Here is a 20,568-nt window from a genome sequence, read left to right as displayed (position 1 = left end):
TAAATTAACCATGTTAATATACACTGTTCTTACTGAACATTAAAATATACTTTAAGGCATGTTGATGAGATAATGTTACCTAAAAATTTTCCCTTTCAGAGCTCATTTTATTGAAATTATTTAGAAATGATTTACAAATTCTTCAATTTTGCTTCTGTGTTTTTTCTCTCTTTTTTCTATCACAAGCAAAAAAAAGCATATTATACTTGGCTGATAGACTTGAAACAAAAAATCTGGTACTGATTCTATTTATACAGCATCTCTGAATTAATGGTCTTAAATATCTTTAAAATTTTTAGTTTGATCCATATATAACAATATGCCTTGATTGATGCCAACTTCAACTTTTCAGCACAAAATAGAAAAAAATACACAAATTCTCAGATCAATCAACACTTTATCTTAATTTGTGACTTTTTTTTGAGACAGGGTCTCACTCGGTTGTCCCGTTGGAGTGCAGTAGCATAATCACAACTTATAGCAGCCTCAACCACCAGGCTCAGTGATGCTCCCACCTCAGCCTCCTGGGTAGCTGGGACTACAGTCATGCACTACCATGCCCAGATAATTTTTGTATTTATTGTAAAGACAGCATTTCACCATGTTGCCCAGGCTGGTCCTGAACTCCTGGGGTCAAGCAATCTGTCCACTTTGGCCTCCCAAAGTGGGCTCAGCTCGCCCACCTTCAGACCCCTGCTGAATGTCCAAAACCAAGGATAATATTGAATTCTATATATACTACATTTTTTCCCATACATACATACCCATGATAAAGCTTAATTTATAAATTAGGTACAGTAAAAGATTAACAACAATAACTAATAATAAAATAGAACAATTATAATAATATACTATAATATTATTACAGGTGTGAGCCACCACACCCAGGCTTACTTTTCTATATCTATTATACATCTATTGGTCAATTCTTTTATAAACCCATTAAATCATTCCAGTGAATGATAACTTTAAGATATAAAAATTAAAACAGAATGGTTTGGTAATTTACTAGAAATAGAAAGTTGATTTCAAACAGAAATGGGTGAAAATCTCACTTTCTCTCTTTCCAATTCAATGTTACATCTATTATAACAGAGTTGTCACTCTAGGATATTCAATATCCTTTATAATTAAAATTTCATCATAGCTTTCTGTGATTGGTTTTCTGCAGTACTCTCAAGCTGGACTAGTATTCCTTTGATCCAATTATCATAAGCTCATTTAAAATCTCAACTGTGTATGAAATATTTATTGGTTCATAAATCAATGTACACATAGGATATATTGGACAGCGATGCCTCCTAGGATATGTGGATTTAGTGCTCTTTAAGTCAGCAGGAGTTGAAGAATAAAAAAGATTTTCAAATTATAAAAGTCATTCTTTCCAAGGGTCACTGATAATGTTTGATGACCTGTTAAGAAAATAGCAACAATCGGCCCGGCGCGGTGGCTCACACCTGTAATCCCAGCACTTTGGGAGGCTGAGGCAGGCGGATCACGAGGTCAGAAGATCAAGACCATCCTCGCTAACACGGTGAAACCCCGTCTCTACTAAAAATACAAAAAAAAAAAAAAATTAGCTGAGCGTGGTGGCAGGCGCCTGTAGTCCCAGTTGCTGGGGAGGCTGAGGCAGCAGAATGGTGTGAACCCGGGAGGCGGAGCTTGCAGTGAGCTGAGATTGCGCCACTGCACTCAGCCTGGGTGACACAGCAAGACTCCGTCTCAAAAAAAAAAAAAAAAAGAAAAGAAAAGAAAAAAGAAAATAGCAACAATCCTGATAAAGTCAGACTGTGAACTTCCTGTGATTTATTTATTTTTTGATCTCTAGTTTATTTTAATTAGGTTCAATAATATTGAAAATATATACTTCTTGTACCAAATTAAATTTGTTCAGAATTTTTAAAAGCAATGAAAGTGAAAGTCCTTTAAAATCTAATTCCCTTGTAGACTAGACCAGTAACAGATAATTGTATATCACTCCAGGCTTTTGACTATGCTATATAAATACACACACTGATACATTTTACCAAAATGGAACCACACTCTACACACTATTGTACAACTTTACTTTTTGCTTCTGTTCTTTTTTTTTTCTCTCTCTCTCTCTTTTCTAACACAAGCAAAGAAAGCATAGTATACTTGGCTGATAGAATTGAAACAAAAAATCTGGCACTGATTCTATTTATACAGCATCTCCCAATTAATAGTCTTAAAGATCTTAAAATTATTTAGCTTGATACATAGATAACAATATGTCTTGGTTGATGCCAACTTCAGCTTTTTAGCACAAAACAGGAAAAAAAAATACACAAATTCTCAAATCAATTAACACTTTCTCGTAATTTGTGACTTTTTTTACTTAACATATATGATGAACTTAGTTATTACTTAACATATATAATGAACATCCTTTCATGTCAGTATATACAATTCTGATCTAAAAACTACACAATGTTCATTGTCTATATATTTCATAATTAATTTTTACTCCATGATTGAATATTTAAGTGCATTTCTGAAAGTGTGTGCATGTATATGTCTGTGTGTTTATTCTGGGAAGTGCCTTGTTAAAAGTACAGTAGTCCCTCCTTTTCCACAGGGGATACTTTCTAAGATCCCCACTGAATGTCTGAAACCAAGGATAATACTGAATTCTATATATACTATGTTGTTTCCTATACATACATGCCTATGATAAAGTGTAATTTATAAATTAGGCACAGTAAAATATTAACAATAATAACTAATAATAGCCTGTAATCCCAGCACTTTGGGAGGCCGAGACGGGTGGATCACGAGGTCAGGAGATCGAGACCATCCTGGCTAACCCAGTGAAACCCCGTCTCTACTAAAAAATACAAAAAAACTAGCCAGGCGAGGTGGCGGGCGCCTGTAGTCCCAGCTGCTGGGGAGGCTGAGGCAGGAGAATGGCGTTAACCCGGGAGGCAGAGCTTGCAGTGAGCCAAGATCTGGCCACTGCACTCCAGCCTGGGTGACAGAGTGAGACTCCATCTCAAAATAAATAAATAAATAAATAAATAAATAAATAAATAAATAATAATAAATTAGGACAATTATAACAATACACTATAATAAAAGTTATATGAATGTGGTCTCTCTCTCAAAATATCTTACTGTACTGTGCTTACCTATTTTCTGAAACTGCTCAAAATGAAACTGCAGGTAAGGGGGGACTAGTGTTTACATGTTTAAATTTTAGGTAGACATGCCAAAATGCTTCCCCAAATGTTTGTGCCTATTTATATTCCCAGTCAGTGATCAATAAACCAATTTATATATTTATGATTTGTCTCCAAAATTCTTAGTTCATAGAGTGTAGTAAAGAAACACACAGAATCATGTCCATAGCAATATTTCATTTTCCTTAATAAAAAGCCCTTAGTCACATTTATAATTTGTTTTATATGACTCCCATAAATATCTAAATGTACACTGAGAAATTCAGACCACTGCCTTGAATTTATTTTACTTAAATTGACTGATTAATTATAGTGTTTTAATGTAAATTTTATCCTATATCCAGCAGGGTTAAAGTTTATGCCTTTAAGAATATGCATTCATTGATATCTAACTCTCCACACATTCAACCATTTAACCCAAGATTTAAAAATATTAAATTCGAAATTGAAGCAGTAACAAATAGCCCACCAACCAAAGTCCAGAACCAGACAGATTTACAGCTGAATTCTATCAGAGGTACAAAGAGGAGTTGGTACCAATTCTTCTGAAGCTATTCCAAACAATGGGAAAGGAGGTACTCCTCCCTAACTCATTTAAGGCCAGCATCATCCTGATACCAAAACCTGGCAGAGATACAACAAAAAGGAAAACTTCAGGCTGATATCCCTGATGAGCATCAGTGCAAAAATCCTGAATAAGATACTGGCAAACCGAATCCAGCAACACATCAAAAAGCTTATCCATCATGATCAAGTAGGCTTCATCCCTGGGATGCAAGGCTGGTTCAACATACGCAAATTGATAAATGTAATTCATCACATAAACAGAACTAAAGACAAAACCCACATGATTATCTCAATGGATTCAGAAAAGGCCTTCAATAAAATTCAACATCCCTTCATGTTAAAAATGCTCAATAAAGTAGGTCTTGAAGGAACATACCTCAAAATAATAAGAGCCATATATACGACAAACCCACAGCCACTACCACGCTGAATGGGCAAAACCTGGAAGTATTCCCCTTGAAAACCAGCACAAGACAAGGATGCCCTCTTTCACCACTCCTATTCAGCATAGTATTGGAAGTTCTGGCTAGGGCAATTAGGAAAGAGAAATAAATAAAGGGTATTCAAATAGGAAGAGAGGAAATCAAATTATCTTTGTTTGCAGATGACATGATCCTATATTGGAAAACCCCATTGTCTCAGTCCAAAAGCTTCTTAAGCTGATAAGCAACTTCAGCAAAGTCTCAGGATACAAAATCAATGTGCAAAAACTACTAGCATTCCTATACACAAACAACAGGCAAGTAGAGAGCCAAATTTTGAATGAACTCCCATTCACAATTGCTACAAAGAGAATAAAATACCTAGGAATACAGCTAACAAGGGAAGTGGAGGACCTCTTCAAGGACAACGACAAACCACTGCTCAAGGAAATCACAGTGGACACAAACAAATAGGAAAACATTCCATGCTCATGGATAGAAAGAATCAGTATTATGGCCATACTGCTCAAAGTAATTTATAGATTCAATGGTATTCCTATTAAACTTCCATTGACATTCATCACAGATTTTGAAAAAACTATGTTAAAATTCGTATGTGTATTAGTCTGTTCTCATACTGCTATAAAGAACTGCCTGAGACTGGGTAATTTATAAAAGAAAGAGGTTTAATTGACTCACAGTTCAGCATGGCTGGGGAGGCCTGAGGAAACTTACAATCATGGTGGAAGGGAAAGCAAACACATCTTTCTTCACATGGTGGCAGGAAGGAGAAGTGCCAAGCAAAAAGGGAAAAGCCCTTATAAAACCATCAGATCTAATGAGACTCACTCACTATCATGAGAACTGCATGGGATAACCGCTCCCATGATTCAATTACCTCCCACTGGGTCTCTCCCACAACATGTGGGGATTACGGGAACTACAATTCAAGGTGAGATTTGGGTGGGGACCCAGCCAAACCATATCAATATGGAACCAAAAAAGAGCCTTTATAGCCAAGACAATACTAAGCAAAAGAACAAAGCTGGGGGCATCATACTACTTGACTTCATATATACCACAAAACTACAGTAACCAAAACAACACAGTACTGGTACAAAAGCAGATGCATAGACCAGTGGAACAAAACAGAGAACTCCGAAATAACACCACACACCTACAACCATCTGATCTTCAACAAACCTGACAAAAACAAGCAATGGGGAAAAGATTCCCTATTTCATAAATGATACTGGGAGAATTGGCTAGCCATATGCAGAAAATTGAAACTGGACCCTTTCCTTACATCTTATACAAAAATTAACTCAAGATGAATTAAAGACTTAATTCATAAAAGTATAAAACTATAAAAACCTTGAAGAAAATCTAGGTAATACCATTCAGGACATAGGCACAGGCAAAAATTTCATGACAAAAGTGCCTAAAGCAATTTCAACGAAAATTGACAAATGGGATCTATTAAAGAGTTTCTGCACAGCTAAAGAAACTATCATCAGAGTGAACAGACAACCTATAGAATGGGAGAAAAATTTTGTAGTCTATCCATCTGACAAAAGTCTAATATCCAGAGTCTACAAGGAACTTAAACAAATTTACAGGAAAAACTCAAACAAGCCCATTAAAAAGTGGGCAAAGAACATGAACAGACACTTCTCAAAAGAAGACATTCATGCGGCCAACAAACATGTGAAAAAAACCTCAACATCACTGATCACTAGAGAAATGCCTATCAAAACCACAATGAGATATCTTCTCATACCAGTCAGAATGGCAATTATTAACAAGTTTAGAAACAACAGATGGAGAGAAAGGAACACTTTTACACTGTTGGTGGGGGGTGTAAATTAATTCAACCATTGTGGAAGACTGTGTGGCGATTCCTCAGAGATCTAGAAGCAGAAATACCATTTGACCCAGCAATCCCATTACTGGGTATATACCCAAAGGAACATAAATCATTCTATTATAAAGATACATGCGGCCGAGCGCGGTGGCTCAAGCCTGTAATCCCAGCACTTTGGGAGGCCGAGACGGGCGGATCACGAGGTCAGGAGATCGAGACCATCCTGGCTAACACGGTGAAACCCCATCTCTACTAAAAATACAAAAAAACTAGCCGGGCGAAGTGGCGGGCGCCTGTAGTCCCAGCTACTCGGGAGGCTGAGGCAGGAGAATGGCGTAAACCCGGGAGGCGGAGCTTGCAGTGAGCTGAGATCCGGCCACTGCACTCCAGAGTCCGGGCGACAGAGCGAGACTCCGCTTCAAAAAAAAAAAAAAAAAAAAAAAAAAAAAGATACATGCATGTGTATGTTCATTGCAGCACTATTCACAATAGCAAAGACATGGGATCAACCCAAATGCCTATCAATGATAGACTGGATAAAGAAAATGTAGTACATATATACCATGGAATACTATGCATCCATAAAAAGGAACAAGATCTTGTCCTTTGCAAGGACATGGATGGAGCTGGAAGCCATTATCCTCAGCACAATAATGCAGGAACAGAAAACCAAACACCACATGTTCCCACTATGTGTGGGAGCTGAATGATGAGTACACATGAAAGTATGGAGGGGAACAACTCGCACTGGGGCCTGTCCGCGGAGCAATGGGAGGGAGAGTATCAGGAAGAATACCTAATGGATACTGGGCTTAATATCTAGGTGATGGGTTGATCTGTGCAGCAAACCACCATGGCACATGTTTACCTGTGTAACAAACCGGCACAACTGGCACATGTACCTCAGAACTTAAAAGTTGAACAAAAAAAAAATAAATATTAAATTTAATTCTTGGATAAATGTAATGTTTAAGCAAAAATTTCAAAACACAATGTCTGAAGCTCAGTCTAGTACATCAAAGTAAGCTCATAATAAACAGACCCTTCCAGAGATAACAACTGTAGCCTCTGGCCAAAATACATAAAGCAAATATCTAAGGACTCTGGAGAATAAACAAAAGCAGGCAGTTTTGGGGGAGGAGGGCACTAAAACGGAGAAAGGAATCAGCATGAAGTGAGTTTCCTGTTATTGTTGCTTTGGCCTAATAGCTGGTCAAGGTTGTGACATAGCATGAGGAAGCTAAAACTCTGACAGATAATCCCTAGTTTCTCCATCTTAAGGGACAAAGGGAAGGAGCCAGGAGCAACAGCACTGTAATCCACAACTGAGAGGGGTAGGGAATCCTTGAGTGCACAGAACAAAAGAAGGTGAGCCCTAAATTCAATGATTAAATTCTTCCCACATCTCTGCTGTCCCTCAATCACATATAAAGAGCAAAGGCTAAAGCTAAAAGAACTAAATTGAAGTTTGAACTGCTACCCAGCAGAAGAAAGAAAGATTTTGCATTTTTAGTCTAATCAAGTTTATTCGCTACTAAAACAAAAATGTTAACACCCTTCATAGAAATATAACAGTGATATGGTTTAGATCTGTGTCCCTGCCCAAATCTCATGTCAAATTGTAATCCCCAATGTTGGAGGTGGGGCCTGGTGACAGGTGATTGGATCATGGGGGTGGATTTCCCCCTTAAATGTTGTTCTCATAATAGTGAGAGTTCTCACGAAATCTTGTCGTTTAAAAGTGTGTACCACCTCCCCCTTCTCTCTCTCTTGCTCCTGCTCCTGCCATGTAAGACGAGCCCACTTTCCCTTTGCCTTCCACCATGATTTTAAATTTCCTGAGGCCTCCCCCGAAGCCAAGCAGATGGCCAGCATCATGCTTCCTACAGCCTGTGGAACTGTGAGCCAATTAAACCTCTTTTCTTTATAAATTACCCAGTCTTTGATGTTTCTTTATAGTAGTGCAATAATGGACTAATACAAACAGAATGATGAATCTCAAAAATAACACACTAATAATATCAGGATAAAATCCAAAATTACCTAACATGAAATACCAGAAAAATGTGATGCATTCTTAAAGGTAAAGACCATCAAGAATCCAAACCTGAGATGACACAGATATGGGAATTAGCAGACAACGACTTTAAAGTAGCTACTGTAACTATATTCAATAAGATAAAGGAAAACATGTTGGTAAGGAATGAAAATAAAGGAAATCTTATCAGAAAAAAAGGAAAATACAAAAGAGCCAATGAAAATTTTAGCAATAAAAATATAATATTTGAAATTAAAACTCACTGCCTGATTTTAGGAAAAATGGAGCTAAAAGAGGCAAAAGTCAGTGAATCTGAAAATAGATCCATAGAAGTGATCCAATCTGAAGAAAAGAAAAAGGACTGAAATAAAATAAAAATAAAATAAATCTTACAGACCTATGGAACAATATAGAATATATAAGAATATAAAAGAAGTGTATAGTCTTAAAGGACCAAACTTTAACCCTACTATGGTAAAACCAGACAATATTTAAAAAGTACCATTTGTATGTAATTGGAGTCCAGAAAGGATAGAGAGAAATTAGCATTAAAAAGTTTAAGGATATAAGGAACAAAAATTTGTCAAATTCGGTTAACAATATACATTTACATGTTTGATAAACTCAGTCAACCCTAAACAGGATAAAAATAAAGAAAAGCATAAATAAGCACATCATAGTCAAACTTCTAAACCAAAGGTAAGTAGAAAACCTTAAAATAAGTGTCCCCACAGCCATACAAGAGCAACAAAACAATCATATTGCACACAGGAAATAATGACTTAAATGACTATACACTTCTCGTCAGAAACTATGAGCATTAGAAGACAGTGGAATAACATTTTTTTATGTGGAAGAAAATAAAATCTGTCAATCCCCCAGAATTCTATATCATTCAAATGCAAGATAAATAGATCTTCAGATAAAGGAAAACTAAGATAAATCACTGCAGCATATATGCATTACAAAAAGTGCTAAATAAAGTTTTTCAGGTTGAAGCAAAAAGACATTATGGAGAAACTCCGCTCTTTAGGAACAAATTAATGGCACTAGAAATGGTAAATGACTAGGTAAACAGAAATGACTATTTTTTTCTTCTTAATTCTCTAAAGTACATAATAACTGCTTAAACAAAAATTATAACTGTGTCTTGTGGGTTTTGTATTGTATGAGATTTAGTACAAATGAAAACTATAGCATAAGCAATGGCATAGGAAGAGCTAAATAGTCTTACATGGTTGTAACTTTTCTATATTTTAAGAAGGTGGTACACTATTAACTCTAAGTGGACTGAGAAAAGTTAAGTATGTATTCTGTAATCCTTATAGCAACCACTAAAAAACGCAAGTAAAAAAATCTAAAAATAGGTATATCTAAAAATTAAAAGAGATTCTGAGGAATACCCAAATAATTCAAAAGACAATAGATAAGGGGAAACAGAAGAACAAAATCAGAGAGGACAAATAGAAAGCAAATAATGTATTGAAGGACATGAATCTAAACATATCAATTATTACACTAATGTGAATGGGCTAAACACTTCAATTAAAAAGCAGATATTATCAAATGGGTAAAACAGCAAGATCCAACAATACACTTCTATAAGGGCATGCTTTAAAGAAACAAAAGTAAAATGAATAAAAAGCAATATGCCATGAAAACAGGAAACATGAGACTAGAATGGCCACATTAATATCAGACAAAAGCTACTTCCAGAAAGAAAGTATGGCCAGCAACAAATAGATATTTTATAAAGATAAAAGGATCAATAAGTCAGGAAATTATAATAATCATAAATGTGTGTGCCTAATAACAGGGCTTCAAATTACATGAAGCAAAAATGGACACAAAGAGATAAACACAATGATGACAGGTGACTTTTTTTTTTTTTTTGAGACGGAGTCTCGCTCTGTCGCCCAGGCTGGAGTGCAGTGGCCAGATCTCAGCGCACTGCAAGCTCCGCCTCCCGGGTTTACACCATTCTCCTGCCTCAGCCTCCCAAGTAGCTAGGACTGCAGGTGCCCGCCACCTCGCCCGGCTAGTTTTTTGTATTTTTTAGTAGAGACGGGGGTTTCACCGTGTTAGCCAGGATGGTCTGGATCTCCTGACCTGGTGATCCACCCGTCTTGGCCTCCCAAAGTGCTGGGATTACAGGCTTGAGCCACCGCGCCCAGCCGATAGGTGACTTTTAACACTGCTCTCTGGGCAATTGATAGAACAACTAGACAAAAAAATAAAGACACAGAAAATCTGGATAACAATAATTTATATTTATAAATCATTACACCCAACAATTACAGAATATACATTCTTTTCAAGTGCACTTGATATGTTCATCAAGATAGACTGTTGCTGGGCCACAGAAAAAGTCTAAACAGATTTTTAAAAGACTGAAATATGCAGAGAATGTTCTCTGACCAAAAGAGAATTAGATTAGAAATCAAAAGCAACAAGATAGCTAGGAAAACCAAAAATATTTGTAAACTTGATCACACGCCTAAGTAATGAGTGGGTGAAAGGATTAAATCATAGTGGAAATTAGAGCATACTTTTAAATGAATAAAAATAAAAACATCACATATAAAAATTTGTAAAATGCAAATAAAGCAGTTCATACTACTAAATTCGTGGCTTTAATTTTTTTACATTAGAAGAAATGTCAGTTACCTAATCAGTTACCTAAGAATCCATTTAAGATCTAAAAGAGAGCAAAGTAAACCCAAAGTAATATAAGAAGGCAAATAATATAGACAAAAGCAGAAATTAATGAAATAGAAACCAAACAATAGAAAATATATCAACAAAGTCAAAAGCTGGCTATTTGAAAAAAATCAACAAAATTGATAAATTCTTAGCTAGACTTATCAATTTAAAAAAGAGGATAGAACACAAATCACCAATATAAAATATGGAAAAGATGTTATTACTACAGATTATACAGACATTAAAAGATGAGAGAATATTATTAACAACTTTGTGAAAACAAATAAGAAAAATTGAATGAAATTGACAAATCCTTTAAAAAATACAACTTAACAAAATTGACAGAGCATGAAGTAAAATATAAACAGTATTTTCATTTTTAATAGCAAGCCTATGAAATAAATTGAATTTATTATCAGAAACTTTCCCTAAAAGAAAACCCCTGGCACAGAATGTTTCACTCAAGGAAGAAATAAAACCAATATTATACAACCTTTCAGAAAACAGAGGAAGGAACACCTCCTAAGTCATTAGGTTAGAAATACTAAAACCTAATGAAAACATTACCCCCCAAGAAGAAAAGATATTCTTTACAAAATTATTTACAGATATTCTACATGAACACAGATGTAAAAATACTTACTAAAATGCAAGTTAAATCTAACAATGTTTGAAAAGATAATATATCATGACTAAGTGGGATTTATCCTAGGAATGGAAGGTTTTTTCCAACATTCAAAACTCAATTAGTGTAATCCAACATATTAGTAAAATAAAGGAAAATCATATGCTCATATCAATAGATAAAAAAAACATTTGATGAAATTCAGCAATGAATCATGATAAAACTCTGAGCAAACTAGAAAGAAAAGGGTATTTCCTCAATTTAATAAAGCATTTGGGAAATACCTATGAATAGCATACCCTTAATAGTAAAATATTGAACACTTTTCTCATAAGATCAGGGTTAAGGCAAGAATGTCTGCTCTCATCACTTCTCTTTATATTGTACTGGAAGTCCTAGCCATTATAAAGGCAAAATGAATAAATAAATATAAATATTGGAAAGGAAGAAATAGTCTCTGTATGCAAATTAAAAATCTGTTTAAAATCCATCTACAATAGAATTTTTTAAACCATAAAATACATAATAGGTATTACAAAAAACTTTCAAAACCTCAATACTTAAAACTACAGAACATGCTGAGAGAATTTTTTAAAGACCCGAGTAAATGGAGGTATATATGTTCATACAATCTGATGACTCAATATTGTTAAGATACCAAACTTCCCTAAATTCATCTATATGTTAAACGCATTCCCAATAAAAATCCCAGCGGAATTCTTTGTAGAAATTGAAAAATTGATTCTAAAATTTGTATGAAACTTTAAATGACCTATAATAGCCAAAACAATTTTGACAAGTAGAACAAGGTTGGAGGATTTCACAGGTGATTTTCAAACGTATAAAGCTACAATATCAAGACAATCTACTTTTAGTGAAAGGATAAATGTACAGATCAAAGGAATGAAATAGAGTCCAGAATGAAGCCCATACATTCATGGCCAACTGACTTTTTACAAAGATGTCAAGATAATGCAATAAAAAGAACAAGTCTTTTCAACACATGGTACATTGGATTATCTTACTTGTTTTTCCTGTCATAAATGACAGGATTTTCTTTTTTTTAAGGCTGTGTAGTATACCATGAATATATACCACATTTTCTACCCCCTGGAAGTAACTATACATTTTATTACTTTTATTATTTTAATTGACACATACATATTTATGGGCTACAATCTGATGTTTCAATACATATATACACTGCGTAATGATCCAATCAGGGTAATTTGCATATCCATTTATCATTTCTTTGAAGTTAGAACACTAAAACTCCTCTCTTCTATAATAGTTATTTTGAAATATACATTATTCTTAACCACACTCTACTGTTCAAAACCACACTCTACTGTTCAATAAAACACCAGAACTTATTATTCCTATCTAATTGTAACCGTACCCATTGACCAACCTCTCTCCAATCTCTCCTCCTTACTACTACCCTACTCATCTCTGGTAATCACTGTTACTTATACTCTCTGCTTCTATGAGATCAGCTTTTTTACATTCCACGTGAATAAGATCATGCAGTATTTGTCTTTCTGTGTCTGGCTTATTTCACTAAACATAATGCCCTTCAGATTCATCCATGTTGTCACAAATGACAGGATTTCATTCTTTCTAATGGTTGAAGACTATTCCATTGTGTATATATATATATATTTCACAATTTCTTTATCTATTCATCCACTATGAACACTTAGGTTGATTCTGTATCTGAACTATCATGAATAATGCTGCAATGAACATGGGAATGCAGATAGGTCTTTGACATACTGATTTCATTTCCTTTGGATATATACCCAGTAGTGGGATTGCTGGATAGTTGTTTAATTCTTAATTTTTTGAGTAACCTCCATATTGTTTTCTATGATTGTACTAATTTACATTCCTACCAAAAGTGTGCAAGAGTTCCCTTTTCTCCACATGCTCTCCAACACTTGTTATCTTTCCTCTTTCAATAATAGCCATTCTACCAGGTGTGAGGTGATATCTCATTGGGGTTTTAATTTGCATTTTTCTGATGATTCATGATGTTGAGCATTTTTTAGTATACCTGTTAGTCATTTGTGTGTATTCTTTTGAGAAATGTCTATTCACATCATTTGCCCATCTTTTAAATCGTATTATTTGTTTTCTTACTATTGAGTTGTTTGAGTTCCTTATATATTTGGTATGTTAACTCCTTATCAGATTTATGGTTTGCAAATATTTTCTCCCATTCTGTGGATTGTCCCTGCACTCTTGTTTCCTTTGCTGTGTAGGAGCTTTTTAGTTTGATGCAATCCATTTGTCTATTTTTGCTTTCATTGCCTGTGCCTTCAGGGTCATATAAAAAACATCATTGCTCAAATCAGTGTTATGGCTCTTTCCCCCGGTATTTTCTTTTGTTAGTTTTACAATTTCAGGTCTGTTTAAGTCTTTAATCCATTTTGAGTTGACTTTTGTATACAGTGTGAGATAAGGGTTTAGTTTCATTTTTCCTCATCTGGATATCCAATTTTCCCAGCACCATTTATTGAAGAGACTGTCCTTTTTCCATTATATATTCTTGATACTTTTGTTGCAAATCAGTGGATGGTAACTGTGTGGATTTATTTCTGGGTGCTCTATTCTGCTCCATTGGTCTACATGTCTGTTTTTTATGCCAGTACCATGCTGTTTTGATTATTATAGCTTTGAAGTATATTTTGAAGCCAGTTAGCATGATGTCTTCAGCTTTATTTTTTGTTTGTACATTTTGTTTTATTTATTTACTTCACTCAATATTGCTTTGGGTATTTGGGATACTTTGTGGTTCCATGCAAATTTTAGGAAAGTTTTTTAATATTTCTATTAAAAAATTCATTGAAATTTTGATAGGAATTGTATTGAATTTGTATACTGCTTTGAGTAATATGGACATTTTAAACAGTATTAATTTTTCCAAGTTATGAACATAAAATATATTTCCATTTATTTGTGTCTTCTTCAATTTCTTTCATCAATGTTTTAAAGTTTTCAACGTGCAAGTCTTTCATCCTCTTGGTCAAATTTATTCCTAAGTATTTTTATTTTCTCATAGCTATTTTAAATAGCATGGTTTTCTTGATTTATTTTTCAGATAGTTCAAAAGTGTACAGAAATGCTATTGATTTTTGTATGTTGATATTTTATCTTTCAACTTTATTTTGTTTATTAGTTCCAAGAGTGTTTTTGTGGAGTCTCTAGGGTTTTCTTTATGTAAGATCAAAGATAATTATGTCTGAGTAAAAAACCATTCATGACCCACAACTATTAAAGTAGACCCACCAGAGAGGTTAAGACGATACTCTTTTTTTTTTTTTTTTTTTTTTTTTGAGACGGAGTCTTGCTCTGCCACCCAGGCTGGAGTGCAGTGGCCAGCTCTCAGCTCACTGCAAGCTCCGCCTCCCGGGTTCACGCCATTCTCCTGTCTCAGCCTCCCGGGTAGCTGGGACTACAGGCGCCCGCCTCGTCGCCCGGCTAGTTTTTTGTATTTTTTAGTAGAGACTGGGTTTCACCGTATTAGCCAGGATGGTCTCGATCTCCTGACCTCGTGATCCGCCCGTCTCGGCCTCCCAAAGTGCTGGGATTACAGGCTTGAGCCACCGCGCCCGGCCTAAGACGATACTCTTAATTACAATCATCTAAAGAAGGCATAAGCCAATATAAAGATATGTTTCTGGATTTATAGGTATTATAGGAACTGTACAGTGGAGTAGGTGGTTAAGAGAAATAAGGATGATTCTAATATCTCATTTTACAATTATGGGGCAAAGATCACTGTGGACCCTCGACAGACTTGTAAAATACAATAACAGGAGGAATAAACCCAGCATTTTTTCCATGTAAATGCTCAGACTTACTGTTCAGAGACAAAATAACCTGACAATTACTGTTATTAATAGGATACACAGAATAGATAAATAAGGGGTATGGACTCCCAACCCACACTCGCTTACAACACTATACTTCTACAGCACACTACTCTACCCAGGAAAATTCTGAAGTGATCTCTACAGTAAGTTGCCAGGAAAACTGTGATCTTTAAATACTTAAATCATTTAAAATATGAAATATGTTCATTGCCACCATTTAAGAAGCCTCAGTCCAGTGCCTCACACCTGTAATCACAGAACTATGGGAGGCCAAAGCAGGTGGACCGCTTCAGATCAGGAGTTTGAGACCAGCCTGGCTAACACAGTGAGACTCCATCTCTATAAAAAATTAAAAATTAGCCAGGTGTGGTGGCGCATGCTTGTATTCCCAGCTACTCAGGAGGCTGAGGTAGGAGGATCGCTTGAGCCCAGGGTGTCAAGGCTGCAGTGAGCAGTGATCACACCACTGCACTCCAGCCTGGGCGGCAGAGTAAAACCCTGTTAAAAAACAAAACAAAACAAACAAACAAAAAACCAGCCTTGGCCCTTTAATTTTCAACTCTTCTAATCTTCAACCTCTTCTTTTCTAGTACGCTTTTCCCATGACTTACTCAGGCTTCCTTTATCTTTAACAAGAAGCCTTTCTGTATCCCAATTTGGTTTTCCATATTTTGAAGATAATTGCTTTTGGGGGATACTCAACAGTTCTGTCTCTGTTTTCTTAACTCCTTTAACTCTTTAATTCACTGATTCTCCTATAACCACACTTCTGAAACTGCTCATGCTAAAGTACTCATGACATCATAATGACCAGTCCAATGAACACTTTAGAGACCTCTTCTTACTTGACTTCTGTGAAATCTTACAACTTCAATCAACTCATTTTCTTCAAACTTTCCTCTTTTGCTTTGCATAAAGGACCACTTCCTAGTTTTTTTCCTACATCTACTGCTTCTTAGACTGGACTTTCATTCTCTCAGACCTTTTAATGTGTTCCACAATATTTTGACCTTGTCCCTTTTTTTTCACACTTTATATATTGTTCATAGTTTTATCCATACTCCAGTTTCAACGATTTTCCTTATGCAGATGCATCAAAATCTATATTTAGAATTCAGCCCCATTCAGATCAACAAATTCAACTATTGTCTATGTCTATTTACATGACATTTTGCATACTGAACTCAACATTTCCATGAACGTTGATAGCATCTATTTATTATTTTACTGTATCTCCCACATTTAGCCTTATCAATTCTATTCTTTATATCATATTAAAGCCCTTGCCTGTAGTCTGAATTTAAATATCCATAATTTCTTACCTGTATATTTTAATAATCTCCTTTCCTCTACTCTCATCCTGTCCAATGGATACTGCACAATATTGCTAATAATGTCTTCCCAAAATTTAATTCTTTTTTTTTTTTTTTTTGTGAGACAGAGTCTCACTCTGGCTCCCATGCTGGAGTGCAGTGGCGTGATCTTGGCTCACCGCAGCCTCCACCTCCAGGGTTCAAGCGTTTCTCCTGCCTCAGCCTCCAGAGTAGCTGGGACTACAGGCACCCACCACCATGCCTGGCTAATTTTTGTATTTTTTAGTAGAGGCGGGTTTCACCATGTTGGCCAGGCTGTTCTTGAACTCCTGACCTCAAATGATCCACCCACCTCGGCCTCCCAAAGTGCTGGGATTAAGTGAGCCACCACACCCAGCCCCAAAATTTAATTCTGATAACAGAATGTTTACACTTTAAAGTCTTTAAATCTTTTTCAATTTTTTTTTTCTTCATGCATATTCTTAGAGATAACTTTTAGGAAAAAAGTTGTCATGCTAAAGTAAAGAAATCATCTTACTGGAATTTTTATTGACACAGGGCCAAATCCAACTAGTTTGTGGAAAACATGCCTCTGTAATATTCTACATAAAAATACATTATGTCATCTCATTTACACAAAATTTTAAAATATTTTTCAACAAAATTTCATACTTTTACTTCATATTTCTCACTAAAGTTATTCCTAAAAATGTTGTGCTTATTGATTTTCTGAATGAGATCTCTTTTGCCATTTTTTTTATAATTGGCAAATATAAACACTATAATTATACATGACATCCTATATAGGAAGATTTTTCTGCCTCAACCCCCTACCCCCCACTATACTGAGTTAGTTGCTTCCCTCTGAGTTTCCTAGAGAGCATGTATTTATTTCAGTTGTAGCTTGAATTTGATTGTATTATAATTGATAGTTTACTTGTTTATTGTTAGATATCTCTTTTTTTTTTTTTTGGAAACAGAGTCTCATCTGTCACCCAGGCTGGAGTGCAGTGATGCAATCTCTATTAACTGCAACCTCTACCTCCCCCTGGTTCAAGTGATTCTTGTGCTTCGACCTCCCAAGTAGCTAGGATTTCCGGCATGAGCCACCACACCCAGCCTTAGATATCTTTTAATGATATGGATATCTTATTTGCCTCCACATTTTAAATATCTTATGCTCTGGAATAGAGAAATAAAGAAACTGTTTTAGGTCAAGCAAAGTCACAAATATCCCCTTTAGTAAAGTTTGATTATGTGAATGTTTTAGGTGAATGCACGTGCTCTCTTGGCTCAATTAGTAAACATTTCATAATAGACCAGGTTTATGAATTATTTTTTCCCAAAATTAATAATAAGAGATATAAATCCCTTATCAAGGTTTAAGGAAAGTAAAGATACTATTGATTTCAAAACAAAAGTAATTCAAATATTTTAAGATATACATAAAAGCATTTCAATATTACTTAGATGCTAGTCACTGGCAACAGAACTCTATGATAGGGAATATCAGGCAATGGCAGCCTAAATTATTTACAGCAGTCATCCTACTGAAATCAACTAAATATTCTTGGATAAAATATTAAAACAATTACCTTACAAGCACTGAAAATCTGACAAGATAATGGGGAACTGCTAGGACAAATTGTGGAGGAAACCTAAGCCCAAAGAGGTAAACAGAATATTGAACTTGACATAAACTTGGACATAAATTGTAGGAAGACAGAAATTAAGAAGCAGGATAGGCTGGGAACCATGGCTCATGACTGTAATTCCAGCACTTCGGGAGGCCGAGGCGAGTGGATCACGAGGTCAGGAGTTCAAGACCAGCCTGGCCAAGATGGTGAAACCCCATTTCTACTAAAAATACAAAAAATTAGCCAGGCGTGGTGGTGGGCGCCGGTAATCCCAGCTACTCTGGAGGCTGAGGCAGAGAATTGCTTGAACCCAGGAGGCGGAGGCTGCAGTGAGCCAAGATCGTGCCACTGCACTCCAGCCTAGGCGACAGAGCAAGACTCTATCTGAAAAGAAAAGAAAAGAAAAGAAGGAAGGAAGGAAGAAAAAGAAGCAGGATGTTCAAGATGGGGAGTCTTATGGGATCTCCAAACTACATTAAGCTGGAACTCCAAAGGGCTTATCTTTCCAGGTAATGGTATGTGAAAACTAAACCCACCTACTCTCCAGCCCAGGAAACTGCTGGGGAATTTGACGTGGCACCAAAAAGGCCAGAAGGAAAATAGAAAAGGAAAATTTAATCCTATAAACTTGTAGCTAGATACTAGATATCCTGCATATTTTTAGCTGAGAATATGTAGTCTAAGTAGCCAAGGAGCTTCAAGTCTTTAACTTGATTTAAAGTGGTTTACAAGCAGTAGTATTTACTAACTGGGAAGTGTATAAAAATCTATCATGAAGAAAGGCACTTCCATCCAAGATCTCAAGATACCCTGACAAATATCATTTTCAGGATATGGACCATCACAAGTCAAATAAAACTTGGCACACAAAACATGGAGCTGTCCACCTGAAACAGCACACAGCAGATACACACTTGCAGACTTCAGACACTGGAATTATCAGATGAAGATTTAATATATTTAAATAAATAAATGACAAGCTTAAGAATATTTACAGGAGCCAGGCGCAGTGGCTCATGCCTAAAATCTCAACACTTTGGGAGCCAAGGCAAGAGAATCACTTGAGCCTAGGAATTTGAGATTGCAGTGAGCTATGATCATGCCTGAGCGACGGAGCAAGACTTGTTTTGAAAAAAAAAATTGCAGGGAACAGAAACCTATAAAAAATATCATGGCAGACTTGATCAGTAATAATTATAATTTTTAAAATGGAAAACACAATAACCAAAATTAACAACTCAAGGAATACTTTTAATAGCATGTTGGACACACAAAAAGACAAAATTAGTAAAATTGGAAGAAAGACAGTAAGTTACTGATAAAGCAGCATAATGAGACAACAGTGGAACCCAGAAGATAATGAGGTAGTAACTTTAATGTACCAAAATGAAATAAATGCCAATCTTGAATTTTACACCCAGGGAAAAATATCTATCAAGAATGACATTTCAGGCAAACAAAAACTGTAATACTTTATCACTAGCAGAAATAGAGGTAAATAATACATAATGCTAAAAGTTTCAGTTTAGCAGAAAGATATCACATATTTACATTTGGTTAAGAATCTAATAAAATAAAATAGCCTTAAAACATATGACACAAAAAATTGACAAAATCCAAGGAAAAAAATTCACTATTCATAGTGGGACACTTTAACATAATTTGCTCAGTAACTGATAAAATAAGCAAACGAAAAGAATAAAAAAGAATGCAGAATATTTGAACAATACAACTAGCAAAGCTGACCTAATGGACATATACAGAACACTACAACAAGCAATGTCGGAATACTGCTTTTTCTTGAATATGCAGAACATTTATAGAAATTGACCATTCACACCCTGAAATACTATATAATGACAATGAATGAAATACAGCTACACACAACAATATAAATGTATCTCACAGATGATAATGTTCAGCAACACACACACACACATACAAGTTGGTTATTCCTATTATTCAAGTTTTCAGTACCCTGATTGATTTTCTTTTGTTTCCTTGTTCTATCTGTTTCTGAGCAAGGTATGTTAAAATTTTCTATTTTGATTAACCAAACTAATACAATGAGAAATAGAGGCTCTTTATAATTCTATAACTATTAATATTATAGACATTGAATTTATAATTTAAAAGATTTTCATGAAGAGAATTCTAGGCCTATAAATTTCACTCTTAATTCTTTAAATGCTTATGGAAGAAAAAATACTGATTGACACAAACTTGCTATGATCTGAATGTTTGTGTGTCCCTTCCTCCTCTGCAATCATAAGTTGAAATGCTAACCCCTAAGTTTATGATATTAGGAGGTAGGGCTTTTG

General features: G+C 35.4%; 1 protein-coding gene across 20 annotated transcripts in view; it reads right to left on the bottom strand.

Moving 5' to 3' along the window:
• Positions 1-20,568, bottom strand: part of LOC104681778 (protocadherin alpha-C2) — a 230,324-nt gene that overhangs the window by 52,050 nt on the left and 157,706 nt on the right. Inside the window, exon 3 of one of the 20 annotated variants that reach the window (XM_010388188.2) lies at positions 17,457-17,467. The exons of the other annotated variants lie outside the window; for them this stretch is intronic. Within the exon in view, the coding sequence (XP_010386490.1) occupies positions 17,457-17,467 (11 nt within the window). The remainder of the gene's footprint in view (positions 1-17,456; positions 17,468-20,568) is intronic. 20 annotated transcript variants of the gene reach the window in all.

The sequence above is a fragment of the Rhinopithecus roxellana genome, chromosome 3 (genome assembly GCF_007565055.1).
Source record: "Rhinopithecus roxellana isolate Shanxi Qingling chromosome 3, ASM756505v1, whole genome shotgun sequence".
NCBI lineage: Eukaryota > Metazoa > Chordata > Mammalia > Primates > Cercopithecidae > Rhinopithecus > Rhinopithecus roxellana.
The sequence above is the reverse complement of the archived record's forward strand: the minus strand, read 5'-3'. Positions and strand labels throughout refer to the sequence as shown.